This window comes from Quercus suber, unplaced genomic scaffold (assembly GCF_002906115.3).
Source record: "Quercus suber isolate HL8 unplaced genomic scaffold, Cork oak 2.0 scaffold_1009, whole genome shotgun sequence".
Lineage (NCBI taxonomy): Eukaryota > Viridiplantae > Streptophyta > Magnoliopsida > Fagales > Fagaceae > Quercus > Quercus suber.
The window spans coordinates 107,168-127,395 of record NW_027070422.1 but is presented as its reverse complement, the minus strand read 5'-3'; the positions used below and the strand labels follow the sequence as shown (position 1 = coordinate 127,395).

The 20,228-nt window shown below is 35.7% G+C and overlaps 2 protein-coding genes across 2 annotated transcripts; both read right to left on the bottom strand.

The window, feature by feature from the left end:
* Nucleotides 1-5,682: 5,682 nt before the first annotated feature.
* Nucleotides 5,683-8,647, bottom strand: LOC136065536 (anaerobic nitrite reductase Glb1-1). The gene is made up of 2 exons (XM_065768854.1): nucleotides 8,480-8,647; nucleotides 5,683-6,047 (listed from the first exon to the last, which is right to left on the bottom strand). Exons 1-2 carry the CDS (start codon nucleotides 8,630-8,632, stop codon nucleotides 5,910-5,912), a joined length of 291 nt encoding a protein of 96 aa, XP_065624926.1. The 5' UTR covers nucleotides 8,633-8,647; the 3' UTR covers nucleotides 5,683-5,909.
* A 2,927-nt stretch (nucleotides 8,648-11,574) lies between these two features.
* Nucleotides 11,575-18,335, bottom strand: LOC111999225 (plastid division protein PDV2). Its single transcript, XM_065768853.1, has 2 exons — nucleotides 17,854-18,335; nucleotides 11,575-12,295 (listed from the first exon to the last, which is right to left on the bottom strand). The coding sequence occupies exons 1-2, from the start codon at nucleotides 18,076-18,078 to the stop codon at nucleotides 11,639-11,641; spliced, it is 882 nt and encodes a 293-aa protein (XP_065624925.1). The 5' UTR covers nucleotides 18,079-18,335; the 3' UTR covers nucleotides 11,575-11,638.
* Between the last annotated feature and the right edge of the window lie 1,893 nt (nucleotides 18,336-20,228).

The following is a 20,228-nucleotide window of genomic DNA, read 5'->3' as shown; positions in this document are numbered from 1 at the left end:
GGGGGGGAGGGGGGCTGGAAAAAGATTGTGCTTTCTATTTGATGATGGTGATAGATCCTTATTGGACACATTTTTTTGTAAGGAAATTAGGATAATATTTGAATTTATATTTATGGATTTATGCCCAATCGATGAAAGTGAAACTTTTGAAAGTATTTTACATCCAAACGAGTGTTCAAACAACAGTTTTCAGTTTTGTTGAAAATACGTATGGGTGAAAAAGTGTGTGAAAATACGTGTTGTAAGGACACAAATTTTAGCCCAAGCCCAAAAGATATGGGATGTGAGCCCAATGAGCCAAGTACAATGAATTTGTAGAGTGGGTGAAAGAGCTAGGCCTTTTACAAATTGGACAATGGCTAGTAAGGAGTTAAAAGACGAACAAGCACAAAAACACACTTAAGACTTGATGAAATGGTTATCCGAGGAGATGAATTGTGAATTAAACTAATAGTTCTGAAAGTTAACACAGTTCTTAGTGCTACAGTAGTTCTTTTTCTCTTTCTTCTCCCAAGTTTTTCTGATCCCCTCTTAGGGAGATCTTTTACATTTATATCATTCCTTTCAGGCTATCCCTCCCATACACTTGTTAATCATCTATGCTTTTACTCGAGTACACGTCCCATCAGACATCTTCTTTAGCTTTCTGTGGGTGGTGGTAGTTGAAACTGCACTGTTCAGAGGTCCTCTCCACATTAATGTGGCCAGAAAAGCTGCTACAGGGCATTTAATGTGGTGGTAGCAGCTTTTATTTTAGATATTTATGAGCTCCTACTGCCTTTGTACATGCCTGAAGTTCATTCTTATCGCTAGAATTTCCTGGAAGGTTGTCTACACTGCATAAGCACAAGTTTGATCGATATTTGATGCGTCCGAGAGGAGGTACTCCTCGGACTATGATTTTTCATTTTTCACTTAAGTGATTTTCGACTTTGGGGCGTTTCCATATTTTTTACTCCTCCTTGGACATATACATGTCTTTGGATAAGGCCTAAGACCCAATATACAAATTTGGGATATTACCCCCATAATAGCCCCTCAAAATTCTGATTTTTTTCCCTCTCACCCGAGGAGAAGAAATGGAATTTTGACTCACCCTAAAATTGAGGGTTAAGAATGTCAAAATATATGAGTTTACACGTGTGTGGGTATAGTTTTGAGCGCGTCATCATTGCTACTGACGTTTCAGAATCTGCGAAGCGCCATTAATTTATCCAGGCGGCATTATGTTCCTTGCATCTAATGGTGAGGAATTAATCTAATGATTGATATTTTTCCTTAGGATTTAGGCGGGATAACTCCCACCTGCTCCTTTGCTCTCTATATAAAGCCTTGGAGGAGATCATTTTTATTTTACTTTACAATCTCTCTAGTTCAGCAATCTCTAGCATTCGAAACTCACAAGACCTGTTATTACTCCTGTTTTCTTAAAAATCTTTGAGGATTTTTCTAAAATCTCCAAGGATCACCCTTCATTTTAGTTCGAGTAAGTCTTAGTTTCTCTGAACTTTTCTTTTTCTCCTCGGCCAACCTCCTCGGCCCTAAGATTCTTATTTTCTTAGTTATCATTATCGGTGTTTTCCTCTTAGCTTGCCTGACATGGGTAGATTTAGGCATTTAGTGGATAGCCTTGCCAAGATAGAGATTTTTAAGAAAGCATATCACATACCACAAGGAATAGCCTTGCGGTATTGTTCCCCAAAATAAATAGCAACCAACCGAGAAGTGGGAGAAGTCATAATCCCTATGATAGCTTTCATAGAAGGGGGAATAACTCACCCCATGGGTAATATTACAAGGGATTACCTTCGTAACCATAGAATATGCCTCCATCAATGCGCACCTAATATCTTTAGGATCCTAGGGATTATTGATGCTCTGAACGAGCATTTAGGCCTAAGGCTTACCTCGCATGACGTGGTGCATATGTATGAGTGTCACAAACAAAAAGGGGTGGGATTTTACCTCAAATCCCGGTCTGATATTGTCAAGCTTATCTCATGCCTCCCCAAATCTAACAAGGGGATGAAGGACGATTACCTGATTGCTTCGGGGGGCGTGGCATGATGGTCTTCATTGCCCAACCCAAGAAAGAGAGCCAGGTGGGACACCTTAGATTTAGATTTCTTAGCAATAGATTTAGGCTCTTTATCCTTAGCCTTGTTTTGCTTCTTCTTTCCCCTCCCCCTTTTTTGTTTACAATGGGCTTTCACGTTTTGACCTTGCTTTGTTCTTCTTTGGTATTACAGATAGAAACCACGTAGCTCCTTGGCTTAGTTTAACTAAGGTTGCAGCACTCAACTATCTACTGAGGTTCGAGATCTTCATCAGTGCGAACGGGCAGCTTCAAGCCATCCATTTGATTTTGGATTTCAAGCCAATCTTAGAAAAAATCCAAGAGGTTGGCAACCCCATAAGATCAGGTGACCATCGCTTGGCCAGAATTGACGTGTCTTGGCCAAACTTCCTAGCTCCGCACGATCTTCGACAAGTGCCACATCTTTTTCTACAAGGTGATGCTCAGATTGTCCCCCTACTTCAACAAGTTCCATTTGAAACGGCCGTAGTCGGAAAAGGGGTTGCTTCATCCACTTCCTCTTTAGAGGAACAAATTGACAAGTTCCAATTTGAAGAGGAGGTCCCTCGGGAGGTTCACGTGATTCCTGTCTCAGACGTCGAAAAGGAACCTAACAGGCTATGAAGTGTTCACGCCCCAGTTTTGATAAATACTCTTCCGGATGACTCCTCGGAGGAAGAAGAAGAAGAAATGAATCTGAACAAAGGGAACAAAACCTTAAAGGAGCTCATGGCCGCGAGGAACCTAGGGTCTACCTCAAAGGTGGCCGACAAACCTCAAACTCCGGCTGACTTTCCTCCTCCCCCTCCTCAAGCTCCTAAGGATCTTGGCATGAAACCACTTCCTGAGCTGAAAAAGAAAAGGCCTAATGAGGCTTTGGAGGAAGGAGAAGTGGGTCCCCATAAAGGGAATAAACAACAAAAAATAGCCAGGGATACTCGAGGCAGGAGGTCTCCCTCTGTGGATAGCCGAGACGAATTAATTGCTGCAGATGTGCGCCAACCACAACGCACATGGTGCCCAAGACTAGAAGCAGATGGTGCCGCCATCCCTTGGGATGCTACTATTCGTAGTTTCCAAGGAAGGCATTCGGGTCATCTTGCTGAAGTCTTGGAGCAGCCACTTCTCCTGCCAAAGGATATGGATGCTTACAAGTGCTTTAAGCAGCCCGAACTCTTTCTATCCCTGAAGAGGGATCTTATTGCAAAAACTTCTCCTGCCAAAGGTTGGGAGAGTTTTCTTAAGAAATTTTATTGCAATATCTCAAGATCAATCCTTCATACACTTCTTATATATTTTTGTTAAAAATTCTAAGTTATGGACTGGGCAACGGGTTGGGCCAACGGGCTGGACTACTGGGCTAGCCCACCGGGTGCCCATGGGCATAAAAACTAGCCCACGACCTAACCCACTGGGCTAGTGGGCTACCCATGGGCCTCAATAACAATGGGCTGGGCCGCCCATTAGCCCGATGGGCTGCTGGGTTTTTGGGTCGGCCTGTGGGCCATGGGCTATTTGATGACCCTTACATTCTCCCCTTACTCTATGGTTAGCAAGCTAGACGAAGAACGTTTGTGCCTCTACCTTCCAATAAAATTATTAACGAACAACTTGCTTAACTCTTCGAAGGATGTCACTATGTTAGGAGGTATTTTGCTGAACCACACTCGTGCAAGTCCTTTAAGGGTAGTAGGATAAGCTCTGTACATTATTTCATCTGGAACTCTTTGAAGGTGCATAGTAGTTTTGAAGGTAGCAATATGGTCAAAAGGATCTCGCGTCCCATCATACGAATCTAACAGAGGCGTCTTGAACTTAGGTGGCAAAGAGTGAGCATTGATAGAAGCCACAAAAGGGGAATTAGTCATGTGAACTAAGTCTTTTACAGGGTTCGTTTTCCTCATATTCTCCCTCATCTCGTCCATGACTCTTCTCATTTGATCCATTTCCCTTTCCAAATAAGGTACCCTTCGTGAAGCGGTACCCCTTGACTGGTTTTCAGATTTAACATTCCTTTCCTCTTCTTGACTTTGGGCCCGTTCTTCAGTGTTCCATTCATGACGCTGCTTACTTAACTCAAGTTTTCTGACCAACTCATGGTTTTGGCGAGTTAACTCCGCTATAGCAGTGGCCATGGATTGCATGTGTTGGAATGAAGATGGTTGCATGGTGGGTGCTGATTGACAATTGCGATGAGGGTTACTGGAAACGTCCCTGCTTTGTTAAGGGCCTGGACTAGTAGCCCTAGATCTTGTCCGAACCATTTCAACCCTTTGTTGAAGAAAGAAATCACAGAACTTAACAAATTAAGTTCAAAGGGCAATAAATTTCTTTCCCACAAACGGCGCCAACTGATGAGTCCTTTGAAATCAGTGGGCTGAAAGATCTTCGGGTGTTGATGATCTTGAAGGGTGAGTCCTGCAAAACCAAAGAAGATCAAAGAAGACCGATGGAGGCCGGTCTTGAATCCTTCGATGGTAAAGTTAGTGGATTGAAGTAGAAAAGAAAGCACTTCAAAGACTTCACCAATTTTTCTCCAAAATAAAAAGTCCATACCTCTGCGTAGAAGGGTCTTTATATAGTGTTAGCCTGATAGTTATTTTTCCTATCGTCGTAGAGTTTGGAGGATTCAGAAGTAACTTCCATAACTGTCATGGAATTTACCTCATCGGGACTTGTGTTCAACAGTTAACAGAAGGCTTGGTTCGCAACAACGTGACTCTTGGCTTTTGGAAGAGTGCCATGACTCTTGGTAAACCCCATCCATCCATCATTAAGGATGGACGAGGTTCACTATTAGTACGTCCCCCATTTGACGAGTGAATGAAGGACGAGTGGAAAAGGACGGTAAGAGAGGGACGAGCATAAGAGCCACTCATTCTCTACTTTATACGTTGTCATGGACGGCCATATAGACAAGAAATCAGCTAAGCACTTTCCTTACACCATCAGTTGCCCCCAAGTTACCTCATCAGGACTTGTGTACAACAGTTAACAGAAGGCTTGGTTCGCAACAACGTGACTTTTGGCTTTTGGAAGAGTGCCATGACTCTTGGTAAACCCCGTCCGTCCATCATTAAGGACGAACGAGGTTCACTGCTAGTACATCCCCCATTGGACGAGTGAATGAAGAACGAGTGGAAAAGGACGGTAAGAGAGAGACGAGTGTAAGAGCCACTCATTCTCTACTTTGTACATTGTCATGGACGGCCATATGGACGAGAAATCAGCTAAGCACTTTCCTTACACCATCAATAAGTACTACTATTTATTAATTTAGTGACCATTTAGGAATAGAATTCTGAATATGCATTCACAATTTACTAGAGTATAAAAAGAATATGTAATTAAATCATTTTTAAGTCAAATTTCTTAAAATACACTTATTCTAAGATGTTCAAAATAGAGCTAATAATTAACAATAAGGAAAATTTATTTTCTTTCCTTTTGAAGATATGGCAACTAATGGCTTTTTAAGAAATTTTTTGAAAAGTTATTACATAAGGTGAAGGAATAAATATTCAGTACTTTTGATAAAAAATAGTTATTCCTCATTTTGAAGAATAGCTATTCATAAGGAATAACTATTCATTGTAATAAAAATATAATCAAACAACCGAATAGTTATGCTATAAGAAAATTTATTACATTACAGTGTCTATTACAGTCTACCGAACGTGCCCTAAGAAAATTGATATCCATAATATAAACCCAAAATACACATGAATACATGCAAATAGATACACAAATAACGCTTGTGTTTTTACATGGAATATTGCAAACTCATTCCATAAAGGAACAGATTATGCTTATTTCTCTATATTCCAGAAGTCTAAGAGGAAGGCTTCGATTCAGATTTGATAGCCGCAACCAACTGATCATAAGCTTCCCCCCATGCAATCTTCATCTCCGGCGACCACATTTCTGGTACTGCTTCCTTTATGGTTTCTAGCAGTGCAAACTTTGTGACCTGTTAACCATTTACAAAGTCATGGAAATATTTACTTACCTATTCACACATAAAAAGAATCCACAAGCACAATATGATAAATATCAACAAGATTTTTAAATATATATATATATATAATTTAGTGAAAATTACATAAAAATACCGGAATTTTATATCTTGTTCTAGATCAGGTCTCAGGGTTTTTATTTTGGTCAAGTAAAGTCTTGAATTTATGAAATAATTTCAATTAAAAAAAAAATTCATCTCCATTATTCATTTCATTTATTTTAGGCAGTAATATAGCAAAGAAAAACTAGAAATAATTTATTAAAATCAATGTTTTACTTAAGGGCTTATTTATAAATCCAGGCATGTGAAGGTAGCTAGAGAGGGAAAGCTCGGTTTAGAGAAAGAACATTTTGTTTAGAGTAAAAAAAGTTGTTGTCAGGAAAATCAAAATTGATTACTGAAGTGAAAACACAAAATCATATCAACAGATTCTCATTTTTCTTTACCTGATTATTGTCCAAAAAAAAATTTTTTAACCCCAAAAAAAAAAGTTTAAACAGTTTTATAGATTTAAAACTTGACATAATTGAAAAGTTAGGACATAATTTAAAACAAAGCAAAAACTTTGTATCTTTTATATAATTTCCCCTATGGTTTATTGAAAAGGGAAGTTAAGCACTAGCATTGGAGTTGTAAACACTCCCTAATTGTTATTTTACAACTCAAGATGTCATTTTTTCTTTACCTGATTATTGTCCAAAAAAAAATTTTTTAACCCCAAAAAAAAAAGTTTAAACAGTTTTATAGATTTAAAACTTGACATAATTGAAAAGTTAGGACATAATTTAAAACAAAGCAAAAACTTTGTATCTTTTATATAATTTCCCCTATGGTTTATTGAAAAGGGAAGTTAAGCACTAGCATTGGAGTTGTAAACACTCCCTAATTGTTATTTTACAACTCAAGATGTCACAAACCCACTCTATTTGAGGTTGTAAACTTAAAAAAATGTGTAACCTTGCTATAGTAAGGTTGCATATAAAAAAAAAAAAAACTTAATCTTGTGGTTGTGCGTGAAGGAAAAAAAAGAGTGGGAAGATGGTACTTTTTATTACTTTATTAGTTTATATTATTTTATTGGGTTGTATATAAAAATAAATAAAAAATTTTAAAAACTAAGATATAGGGTGAGTTGTAAAATGAGTTAGTAAAATAAATAAAGTGATGTTTGATAATGCAAAATAAGTCTTTTTTTTTTTGTTTTAATCCCCAATGCTAGTGCTCTATAAGAACTAGTATTGGGGGGTGTAAACACCCCCCAGTTGCTATTTTACACCCCCAAGACAAGATATTATATTATGTTTCGGGTGTGTATGCTATCTCTCTCACAACAGCTTGGTCCCACACAATTATGGGATCAAGCTGCTGTGAGAGAGATAGCATATACACCCGAAATATAATATAATTTTTCCCCTAAAACATCCAAATATGCAACTTTAATCTTCATAGGTTGTAAAGAAGTAATATATATTATTTTAATCTTGTAGTTGTGTGTGAAGAGAAAAAAAAGATTGGGATAAAAAAGAGAAGAATAGTACTTTTTATTTTTTTATTAGGTAATTTATATTATTTTATTGAATTTTATGTAAAAATAAAAACTGAAACATAGAGTGAGTTGTAAAATAATATAGTAAAATAGATAAAGTGATGTTTGAAAATGTAAAATATGGTTTTTTTTTTTTTTTTTTTGGGTATCCCGGATGCTAGTGTTTAAGGTTGCATATTGCAAATTTTTTTAAATATACAAACTTGGATGAAGTGAATTTTAGGTGTCTTGAATTGTAAAATAGTAAATGAGTAATAAAATAGTAACCGCGGGTGTATCTCAAATATCCTACAAAAAATTCAGTCCAATACTTTTCTTGAATTCCCATATGTTCAAACAGCTTTCGATATGAAACAATAAGAATTAAATTAAGATGGAAATAGAAAAGATTTTAACTTTGGCTTACTTCAAGAAGAATTTGAGACCCAATTCTCCAGAATTTTTTCATCGCAGTCCATGATTTCACCACAAGAGCTTCTTGCTCTTCTGTGAACCTGTGATCACTTCCGAGGTGCTCATGGTCTTTTGCTAGATTCTCAAGTTTTGAATACAATAGGACTTTTTTTTGGTCAAGAATTAGTTAGAGATTTGGAAAGTAGTGCTATGGGATGTGTAGCAATCTTGGGTGGTTTATATACTGTAAACCATAATGAATATTGTAGATAGGATTTGGCTCTTCATGAGATGAGGAGCCCACATTTTGGCGTCTATTTTGTCTGCACGNTGAGTAATAAAATAGTAACCGCGGGTGTCTTGAGTTGTGCTTTTTATTTTCACAATTTAACTCTTCTTAACTCTTGACACTTCACAACTTTTCATGTTCTTGTGCCTTCCGTACCTCGTAATGTTCGTCAACCACCCCACTTTTGTAGTGAACACCACCCAATTTTTTCAAGGTTGACTCTCTCACAGTAACTTTCCCAGCTTTCCGAAGTTGCACCGCTGATTCACAAGTCTGCGACACAAAATAATCCAAAAATAATAATGACATGATTAGGATTTATAGGCTTTCTATAGAATAACTATTTGTAGTTGACTATAACATGGATTCAGTTTCACGAAACCTATAACTAAAAATTATTATAAAAATTAAAAACAAAAACAAAAACAAAAACAAAACAAGACAAAAACAGAGAGAGAGAGATAGTAATCATATAGTTTAAATTTGGATTTTTCTTTTTATTTTCTTTTTGAGGTCAATACTCAATAGTTTAAATTGTATAGCTAGAATCATTATCACATATATATTCTCCTAACCCCGAATTTTTTTTTTAAAATATATAATAGGGGGGGTATAATTGTATAAAATAGAACACAAGAACATAAAAAAACATGTAGTAGCAGCTGTTAATCAAAATCAAATAGGAAACAACAACAGACAATTAAATTATAAATATTGTAGTAGACGGTAGCAGTCCACGTAGCTGAGCACCTGAGAGTGCCGTCTACTCATGAGGAGTACCATTGTACATGTTATTTGTTTCTTCTTTATTTTTTTGTTTTTTCTGTTGGATGTTGTTTGTGGGGCCGGGTCAGTGGGAACCACCCTGGCGCTGCCTTTGTATGACTTTTCTTTGATTAATATATTTCTATCTTTTCCGTCAAAAAAATATATGTAGTTGTTGTCTCATTTGCTACCACATGCCTAAAAACCAGAGGCGTGGCAAGGAGAACACAGTTTTGGTTTATAAATTATAAATGGGTTGTATTGACCTAATGATCAAGGGTTTGACCATCAGGTTATAGCATTGGATCGTGTATTGTCCTGACTTTCTTTTAAAAAAAGAATATTTAGGGAGGATGTGTCTCAATTTTTAGTTAAATTAATTCACTTTCTATTCTTAAGACACTCCCAAAATTTCATGAACCCATAGTATGGTAAATTCTATTGAAATCTCTAAATACATTAATCCCCAAATCGATGGGGCTACCGCTCAGTTACCCTATGAGAATAAAAACTACCCAATTGGTAAAAATATAAACAATCCCCCCCTCCCCCCCGGTCTATTGAATCCTCTTTTTTTACTAGGCAATGTTTCTAAGTATTGAAATTCTCAATTTATTTGCTATACATGGTTTTTTCATTTATTTTCAATAAGTTACAATTCACCCCTTCAAAATGTGCATAACTATTTTTATCAAAGTATAATAGAATTAACTTACCTTTTGAGATTCAATAGCTCAATGGCTCAATGATAATTTACCAAAATATAATAGAATTAACTTGCCTCTCAAGATTCAATAGCTCAATGGCTCAATGATAATTTCCAGGGGTGGCGTTACGTGTTCTTCAAGGGTTCACTTGAACCCCCTCACTTGAAATTATATATATATATATATATATCTCACTAGTTTAATTTATCTTTAAAATATTTTTGCACACTATGGGTTGAATCCTGCACAGCTTGATGACCTGATCACATATTAGCCTAGTCCAACACCAAACAACAACACACATTAGTCCATTCCAAAACCAAACAATAATACATATCACAGATCTCTCTCTCTCTCTCTCTCTCTCTCTCTCATGAAACTCATCTCATCTCTCTTATTTATCGGACTATTTAGGCATCACCAGCTCTAAGAGTAAAAAGTGGGTGTTTGTGAGTTGTAAATGCTTCTCTTTATTAAGTATTTATATATTATGTGTGTGAAAGTGTATATCTGATACTAATTGTGTGTGTTGTTATTATCATTATTATTATTATTTGTGTGAATGTGTGCGTGTGTACTATAAATATAATATAACTTCATATAATTTAATAATTAATAAATATAGAAGGTTTGCTACAAATGTGTGTATTATTATCATGCTATAGTAACTATTTGTTATAAAGTTAGTGATTAAAAAAAATAGTAAAGTTAGTGATTATTCAAGTGTTTGATTGGTTAAGTCGACACTTAGTGTATTATTTATGTATGGATAATGTAACTATGTAAAGCAACAATTAATACAATACTAGAAAGTTGAAGTGTTTTTCATTTAGTTTGAAATATTTTTATAAAATAATAACAAATAGATAATGACACCGCATAAAAAGAAAATATTATAAAAACTTAACAAAATAAAATTGTCACACCTACTCACGTTAACAATAAATAATGACAACTAATAATGAACTATTATGTAACGATTTTAAAATACAAAAACTCACAAAAGAAAATGTTAAAATTTCATGTATTTTCGTTTTTTTGTGTCAATAACTTGTATAATCAAATTCTCTTTTAATAAGTTTTGTTTAATTTAAGTTTCTTAATGACCACCTAAAAAAATTCTTGAAACCGTAATTGATAATAACATTCTTTGTGATGTCTCATGTCTATAATTTGAATGCCACTCTCGCTCCCCTACTATCTACCTATACCAAAACCAAATTAGCTTACCTTTCGAGATTCAATAGCTCAATAATAATAGTATCTTTTGTAATGTCCAAGTATGTAATTTGACACCCCCCCCCCCCCCCTTTTTCTATGAACCTATAATAATATAATAAAATAAAATAAATAAATAAAAAAAATAAAAACCATCCTTAAAAACTTGAGCCTTGAAAGTTAGGGTTTTTTGTTTATTTATTACTAAAAATGTATTTGTTTGTACCATGATTTGGCGTCTCGGAACAAATGTTTTGGGGTTTTTAGATAGAAGACGTGCAATCCACCAAACAGAAAGAAGACAATTTCAATTCCGCAACGTCATCTTGGTGAGGCTCTTACTTATAGTTTGATATTAATATTTTGAAGGCTATGTCATCAATGTTGTCATACAGATTGCAATATTATCATTGCACTTCTTTATTCTTTGAGCAACGTCAAAGGGCCCAAGGCTCCTTTAAGAAGGTTGGCTACACCCTGAATAGTGCAATGCATATTCCAAAGACCAGGGCCATGCCTAATAGAGCACTAATGACAAAAATGATGACAACCATAGGCCACTAAAGAAAATTCAATACTAATATCACAAGGAAATGTGATATACAAAAAGAAGAAAGAATACAAATTACCCACACCCATAGTTTACATCTGGTTTAGCAACAACTGATGAGAATGGCACTTCAACTCTCTCTTTCACAAGACACCGAGCTTTTCCATTTTCCACCACTGGGACTTTCCCAGGTGGACATTGGATATTTGAACTCTTTTCCTCAGCTGAAGGTCGCTGAAATAGGCCCATAAACTTGAAAAGGTTATCCTTTTTTGCAAAATTAGGCCCAAGACCAGACAAGCTTAAGATAGATACCACACCAACAAGAGTAAGCAATGTCCTGCCTGCTGCACTTACAAAACATCCCAGCCCTTTCCTTGAATTTTTTGACCCAGTTTGCATTCCACTCGCCTCTAACTCACTGGCATTCTTCTTCGCTTCTATCATTGGATCACTGGTTATTATTCCATTTTGTATAGACTTAAGTGTGGAAGGGAACCGTGGTAGAGAACCATTCTCTAGAGAAAGTGAGTGTGGAGGGCGGCTTGGATATGGAGGAAGCAGGAGATCATTGTTGTGGTCCACTGTTTCACCAGCAAAAGCAGAAGCTTCATGTATCACTTCCAAATCCTCTCCTTTGTACTCCTTGAGCTTATCAAGTAATATCTTACGGCTATTTTCGATCTCAGCAAGGGCCACTTCTCTTTCATATCGTTGTTGTAGTTGCAAGGTCTAGGAATTAAAGAATAGAGTCAATATTTTCCAAAAAATTACATGTCTACATTCTACAAACATCTTTTATATGTTGATGAAGGTTTTATGTAGAACTTGTGAGAACTATTTTTATGAATTGTAATATAACGAACATATGTCATCATCAAATCTAGTATCCAGTAAGCCTAACACAAAGGATATATCACTAATTCTTTATTGTGACAAATTTAGCTAATGCATTTGTGTTAGTGGGTTGAGCAGAATAGAGTTGAATAGACAGAGCATCCATGGATAAATTTTGCACAAAACTTTGTGATGCGTGACAATAAACTTTAATAAACTCTACAAGGGAGACCTGTGTTTGGGAAACAAAAAGAAGCTTAAAACAGAGGGATAGTACCTAAGAATCAATCAACACCTAGGATTTGTTTGGAATCAGCACCAAGCAAATAAAACAGAAAAATAGAACCTAAAAGTAAGTCCCTATGGCTGCTTGAAATATGTACCAAGCATAATAAGAACCCATTGCACAAGAATCAACACCAAGCACAGGGTGGGAAAATCCCCACCCAAAATTTTTATAAACCCATCGTTAACTGCTTACAAAGATGCATTTTGGGGCCTAATTAGAAATAAATCTCTAACCTAACAATGGAAAAAAAATAAGTTGTAATCAATTTCATCAAATGTGAAAATAAAAGAGAATTAAATCCTAAAAGTCTCAACATCCATCTGCATTAATTATGATCAATTAGGTCAAACCAGATCAATCAACATTGATATGTCAAATTTGGTGACCGATGTAACTCTCTGGTGGTGGCAAAAACTGGACCCCGTTCAGTGTAGCTATGGCGGCAATATATGGGTTGCAGACTTGAACCATGTGAGGCTTAAAGAGGGCCCAAGATTAAGCTTGGACTTCCCTTCTTTTTTTTTCTTCTTTTTTAAAACAAGGACTTTTTTTTTAGATGAGTCAGGTTGAACAATTTGTTTTTTAAATTGTTTGGGTTGGGGTAAGTTTGTTTTTTTATTTTCCCCTTGTATGGGTTAGGCTTATGTTTTGGGTCAGACTTTAATTGATAGGGTCAAGCCAAGGTTTTGGGTTTAATAGATAGGGTGAGGTGCAAGTTGGTGATTTTGCATTATGTTTTTATTTCTCTCTCCAAATGGGTTGGGTTGACTAACAAGCTGAGTGGCATAAGTTATTTTGCTTTAACAATGAAGCTTCCATCAGCTTCAAAACTGATGGTTAGAGAGGCAGCTACTTCAAGTTATTTGTGGTGGCAAGGGAGGGGTGGAAGGCCAACCTGGCCTAACATAATAATGGCCCGCGGCAACATTGCTTGGCTTATGGTCATTGGATGACATGGTTTTCTGGAAAAGTTTTGGTGGCAATACAGTCTTGAGAAGATGTGGGTTTCCAAGGTTGTGATTTTCATGGTGCACACTGAGAAACTAAAGACAAATTTGGCAACAAGTGTGGGGAGCCACTATCAAGGTTCTGACCGCCAACAGCAAACAATTTGATGTTTGTAAATTGGGATCAAATTGAGTGAAGGAGACCTATGATTTTGTCACTTGTCAAGGATGATGATTGGGGATGAAGATGCAGATGTGGAGGTAACTATTCTAGCTATGGGAAGTTTAGGTGACAGCAACACAAAGTTGAAAAGATGACAGTGGCAGAAGTATTTGAAAGAAGTTTAGGCAGCTGGGCTATGGGTGATGTCTTTGGCTTCAACAGCAGTGGTTTGAGGCTATGCACAATGAGTGTATCATCTGATGACAAGGTTTTTATTTTAGGGGATGAATTATGGGGAATTTTGACTTGAGCTGGCTTAGGGGTTGATTTGAGATTTTGAAGGTTGAATTTTCCGTGACGGGTTGCACCAGTGGGGGTGGGAATAGTTTACTGTGGAGGGTAGCAGTTATGAAGGCTTTCTTGGCTTTTTATAGACTATGCCAAATTTGATGCAAAACAAAACCAAAACTAATGCAGCTCTAAACTTGAAAGGACAGAAAATTAAAAACAACCTAGGAATCAGCTCCAAACTTGCCTTGAATCAGCATCAAGCAAGAGAGCAAAACCTATAAATCAACACCTAGGGTTGCCTAGAATCAACACCAAGCTATTGAAAGAAAATCTTAAATAAATAATTTTCTTACTCAACCAAACAGTCTTAACTATCTCCATTGGATTACAATAATTGACTGAAGAAATCTTGATAGCGACCAAACCCTAATTCTAATTAACTTAAAAAAATCTCAAATGTTGAATTAAAAAAAAAATCCTTGAATTTAGGAGATTAAATAAAAACCTAATTAACTAATAAGAACTAAAATAAAATCCAAAAAACTAATGGTATAAAAATACAATTAACTTTTAAAATAAAATAAAACTAAATTAAAATAAAATTACCTTCACACTTCTTGCATCAATTTGTCAAGCAAATATATAGTATAAGAATCTTTTGAGCAAGTAAGCTAGCTAATGGATAAAAAAATGGTCATGGATGCTAATTTAACGAGGGTGATTGTCTAAGCATTCTTAGTGAGAACACCAGTTGGACTTTAAACACCTAAATAGCAGCTGATTTTAAGTAAGGCTGTAAAGTTGGATGTAACAATGTCATTGTGCTCTATTTAATATGTATAGTCAGTTCTACTATCACATAAAGTACCTTGATACAGCTGAAGAGGTGAGTATGTAAAGCATCGTATTGATGTTTTTTTTTTTATAAGTAGCATTACATTGATACATTGAAAACATTCCTTACTAGTAAACTTAAAGTTGGAATACATCAAAGCAGTAAGATCGTTGATGGGGAAGAGATACATAGACCAGAAAGTTTATTCACTACATGACTAACTGAAAGGCAATGAATGATCTAAATTCCAAGAATAGATAGTATTCTAGCTTAAAAATTGTAATGTGCCATAGGTACCCTCAGATGGACACTAACCACTTTTGCTGCATTCAACTTAGTATTGGAAGGAAGTTAGACATGACCAGAGATAATGAAAATAATACACAATCTCTGCAGGTTATGGCAACTACAAAACACCAAATTGATCCACCATCGGCCTATATAGAATGTTCAATGGTATATGCAACATTCAAAAGGTCACCATATACTAGCATACTAAGAGGCTATTTGGATGGCTTGTTTCCATAACTCAATTCTTTGTTTTCATAACTCATAACTCAAAAATGGTGAGACCCATAACTAGAAGTCCGTTTAACTGCACCATAACTCTGTTTCAATAACTCTGTTTCCATCACTCAATTCTCTGATTTTTGAGTTATGAGCTATAGAAACTGAAAACACATTTTAAGTGTTTTTAGTTTCCATAATTGATAACTCAATGGCATTTTTGTAATTAAACATATAAGGGACCCACTAGTCATAACTCAGCCGCACCTTTTGACCACCTTTTGACTCTTTTTTTTTTTTTTCTTCCTTTCTTCTCCTAGGTTCGGTCTTCTCCTCCTGGGTTTCTTTTTTTTTTTTTTTCCTTTCTTCTTTCACTGGGTTTGGTCTTCTCCTCCTGGGTTTTTTTTTTTTTTCCCTTTCTTCCTTCACTGGGTTCGGTCTTCTCCTCCTGGGTTTTTTTTTTTTTTTTCCTTTCTTCTTTAACTGGGTTCGGTCTTCTCTTGGGTTTCTTTTTTTTTTTTCCTTTCTTCTTTCACTAGGTTCGGGTTACTGGGTACTGAAAAAAAAAAAATGTTGCACCAGTGATAGGTATGGGGCCCACAATCAGTGTGAAAAATATTGAGTGATGGCAAGTGAGTGATGGTGCCAAATAGCCTTGGTATTTTAGAGTGATAAGTGATGAGTGATAAGTGATGAAAATTGAATGACGGAAGTTGAGTGATGAAAAAAATGGATCCAAACAGCCTCTAATACTCTTCATATGACATGATCATTGACATAAGCAAGACACCTATCCCCAGTCCACATTAAAAAAAAAAAAAAAAGTCATTTCATAATTTCTTTTGAGTTTAACATAGTACAGCCCAATGACCTTTTTTTTTTTTTGTGAGATGGTTAGAAATACTTACATAAGAAAAATGCTGCCCCAGCAGCATGAACCCACACCCTCCCCCTACTTCTCCAAGCACTAAGGCTTGGGAAGGTACTAACTCGCCCAAATGGTGTGGTGGTACTACAGCCCAAAGACCTATTATATAAACTATATAACGGAATGACCTGTTAAATAGTTTATATGATGATTGTATATGATTGAATCAACCATCTGAGAAATATCACAAAGTATTTTTAACAGGCACAAACCTTAATGTAGATATAAATGAACACAACCATGCATGCATGCAATTGTCCCCGCAAGGACAACTATACCTATAGTTATGTACCCTTGTCTTCGTTGTGCAGAGTTTCCACATTTCACACCCTGTCCCTATGTCAAATTGTACATGTTACAAATTAGAGCATGTGTTCATTTTTTAGTAGATATTACTGCCTCACTGCTTCTCAACATAACATCATACAAGAACAATTGACACACGCATTTTCTTCTTAACTTATTCCCATTTCCTAGCCAATGAGCCCTAGCCCCCATAAGAACGGGTGATGGGTGCATGTGTGATTTGCTAATTAAAAAAATCCTAACCTCAACATGCAATTAGTCAGCATACAAATGTAGTTTTCATAATTGAAACTAAAAAGAGCTGTCTTGAAACCATTTCTGCATCATCACCTTTGATTTAGAAATCACTTTATTACGTAGGTGCATTGAAATCCTCATGGTTTTTCCATCAATTAAGCCTATATCTCAAGTTTCATAATTGAGATAATCATCACCTTTCAAAATTTTCAAACCACAAATAAAAGTATCAAAAGAATAAACTTGTGGGCATTTTTAAAAGTTTCAATTCAATTAGTTATTACAAATTCAGAGAAGAAAAAAAAAAGATTCAACTAGGTCTACAATAATTCCTAAGGCCTACTTTTCAAAAACAATTCAGAATACTCTATTCTCAAGGTTTTTTTTTTTTTTTTTTTGATAACACAGGGAACCTTTCAAAAGAAGAGCCCTTTGGACCTACTTCTAGCTAGTAAAACCTCCAGGCAACTGAACCCACCCACTAGAACCAGTTGCCAGGTAATCCAAGGGCATTCACCACTGACAAGCTAGGCAATTTAAGCTCTTACCCAGGAGCATATACTCTAGGTTATCATAATACTCTTCCAATTTATTAAATTCCCAATATGTTCTAGACACAAGCTTAAACCCAAAACAGGAAATTACACTCTTCCATTGTTTGTGTACAATTATAGATCTTGTACATCTCTTTTACAAGCATAAGAAGAAAAGGAACAACGAATAATATATGGGTTTCATGTAAATTAATTATTGCATTCATCTAAACCAATACCGTCCAAGATTGAATTTTTATCATTTTCTTCTTGTGGGGTTGAGCCAATTTAGAGAACTATCAAAGACTAAGACCGCATTTCACACACAAACACATTACGTCCAAAAATTAGAGCAATCCAAATTAGGGTTTTCGGAGAAAAACCCAAATGAATAAAAAGGGGTTTAGAGGGCAAAACCTGCAAGGAAGAGAGCTGGTTTTCAAGGGATTCAAGGGCATCAGAAATATTCAAAAGCCTCTCCATTTCTTCTTGTTCTTGCTCTTCTTCTTCATCTTTATCAGTGACTTCTTGTTCAGGGAGGCCATTGGTTGAACTGGTGGTAGCCTTGTGCATGCAATTGCTGATTTTGAATCTCAGCTCTGTGGCTTTTGCTAGCACTAAGCCAATTCCCTCTTCTTCCATTTTCTCACTCTCCGTCACTCTGTGTGTGTGTGTGTGAGAGAGAGAGAGAGAGAGAGAGAGAGTGTGTGTATATTGGTTTGAGAGTTTTGAAAGAAATAAATGCTGAGTTTTGTTTGTGTCTCAGTGTTTTCAGAGTAGTGAGTCGGCGAAAAAGTACTGCAGAAGAGCCAAAAGCGAAAGAGCAATCGCGTGGCAGTGTCTCTGTTCCATGGGATTTTCCTTATTTTTGATTAAGTGATTGTGGTGCTCTCTCACTTGATATGGATTACCACTCACTCTCTGTTGTTTTTATTGTCAAAAGCGTCCAACTGCCGTCTAGACTTTCCTAATCAAATCAAAATGCTTCTCTTTCCTAATCAAATCGGTATGAAAATGATTTTCAAAAAAATTAAACGCGAAACTAGTTTTCAGAGAATAATTTTTACATTATATATGTTTGACTCTCATTTTTAAGAATAATTTTTAAAATAATGAAAACCAAAAAAAATGATGTTTGGGAGACTATTTCTACTTTGAGATTTTTTTTTTTTAATTATTAATTTTTTTTTGATACGTTTAATTATTAATTTTGATTCTACTTAAAGTAATGTGTATATTACTTCTTCCTCTTTTTAGATAATGATAAGTTTCAAAATTGAATTGTGGGAATAGAACTAAATTACTAATGTACTTTTTTTTTTTATAATGATAAGTTTCAAATTTAAAATATGAGAATTTCGGTGATAAAAATAAATTTCTTAATTTAAGAGATAAAAAAAATTTGGACAAATCTGCAAGGTCTACTATTTTCAATTTATTTATAAATATGTCATTAAAAACATTTTTTATATCCTAAAAACATCCTTCAATGGTTTTAAAAATCCTATTTTGAACAGGAAAAATATGAAATAATTTTATGAAAATTGTATTTAAAAAATATTAGCCAAATAATAGATTCAAGTGTGGGATCCACCCTTTTATAGTTTCCAAAACAAAAAACTATATTTAAATCCTCTTAACAAACATGCCCTAAACTTCTTAGCTTCTGGTATTACTCAATAAGAGCATTATCAACGTCTAATTGTTTGGAGATGTGGAGCCCACAACTTAGTCATTGATAACAAGCTCATGTTAGTATACGTGAATTTTGGCTTGAGAAATATTATTACTGACTGTTGCTAGTAGCCAAAAAAAAAATTTTAATATTGGGCCAAAATTAAAGCTAGTAACAACCTACCACGTAGAATTTGTTATGAAAACGTTATGATATAGCATTTCTCAATTTGACTTACATTTTAACATGAAATTAGGTTGTTGTCAACCAAGCAAACTCAAACTCTCATAAAGCTTGAAGCCTTCAACCCTTCATGGATTGTTTAGATTGATGGGAAAAGAGAGGGAGTGGAGTAAAGTAGCATTAGCCGAAAATTAGCCTAATTTTCAACTAACTCAACATTAATTCTCTCTACTCTCCCTCCCTCCCCCTCGATCCAAACAAGTCATTAATGCTTAGTTAGCTTCCAGCCACCATATCTTCAAGGTTAGAGAATTTAATCAAAACATATACAACTAAACAACCTTATCAATAAAAAAACTAAAACCAGCCAGCACACTCATGAAAGCCTATTGCCGCCAGTGAAAAAGTTGGTAAGATTGACATTTCCCCTTTCCCCACTATAAAAAAGGGGTACTCCAACCCTCACTTGTATCCAAAATTCCATCCACTTCACCATCTAACCAAAAACAAGCTTGCTAGCTAGAAACGTTTCCCCACTGCGCCACCATTTTTTCTTAAGCCAACTAAGATTTACTCCTTATTCTCTGGAATGGCCAAAATGGCCAAATACCATATTTGGCCAAAATAATTAGCAACCTACTACTATTTGGGAAATATTTAGCAATCTACCACTTTTTAAAACTCGAGTTTTACATGTAATTCGAGTTTCATAAACTCAAGTTATGTGCTAACTTGGCATTTTTTAAAATTAAAAGGTCCACATGGAACTCGAGGTTGTGAAGCTCAAGCTGCTTGTAGTGTGGAACTCGAGCTCTCTACTATCGAGTTCTATGACATTACCCCTCAACTGTCAGAAACATCGGTTTCCCTCTACAACTAGTCACTCTAGCATTGGTACTCTCCTGCAATTATTCTCATCTAGCACTTGCACTCT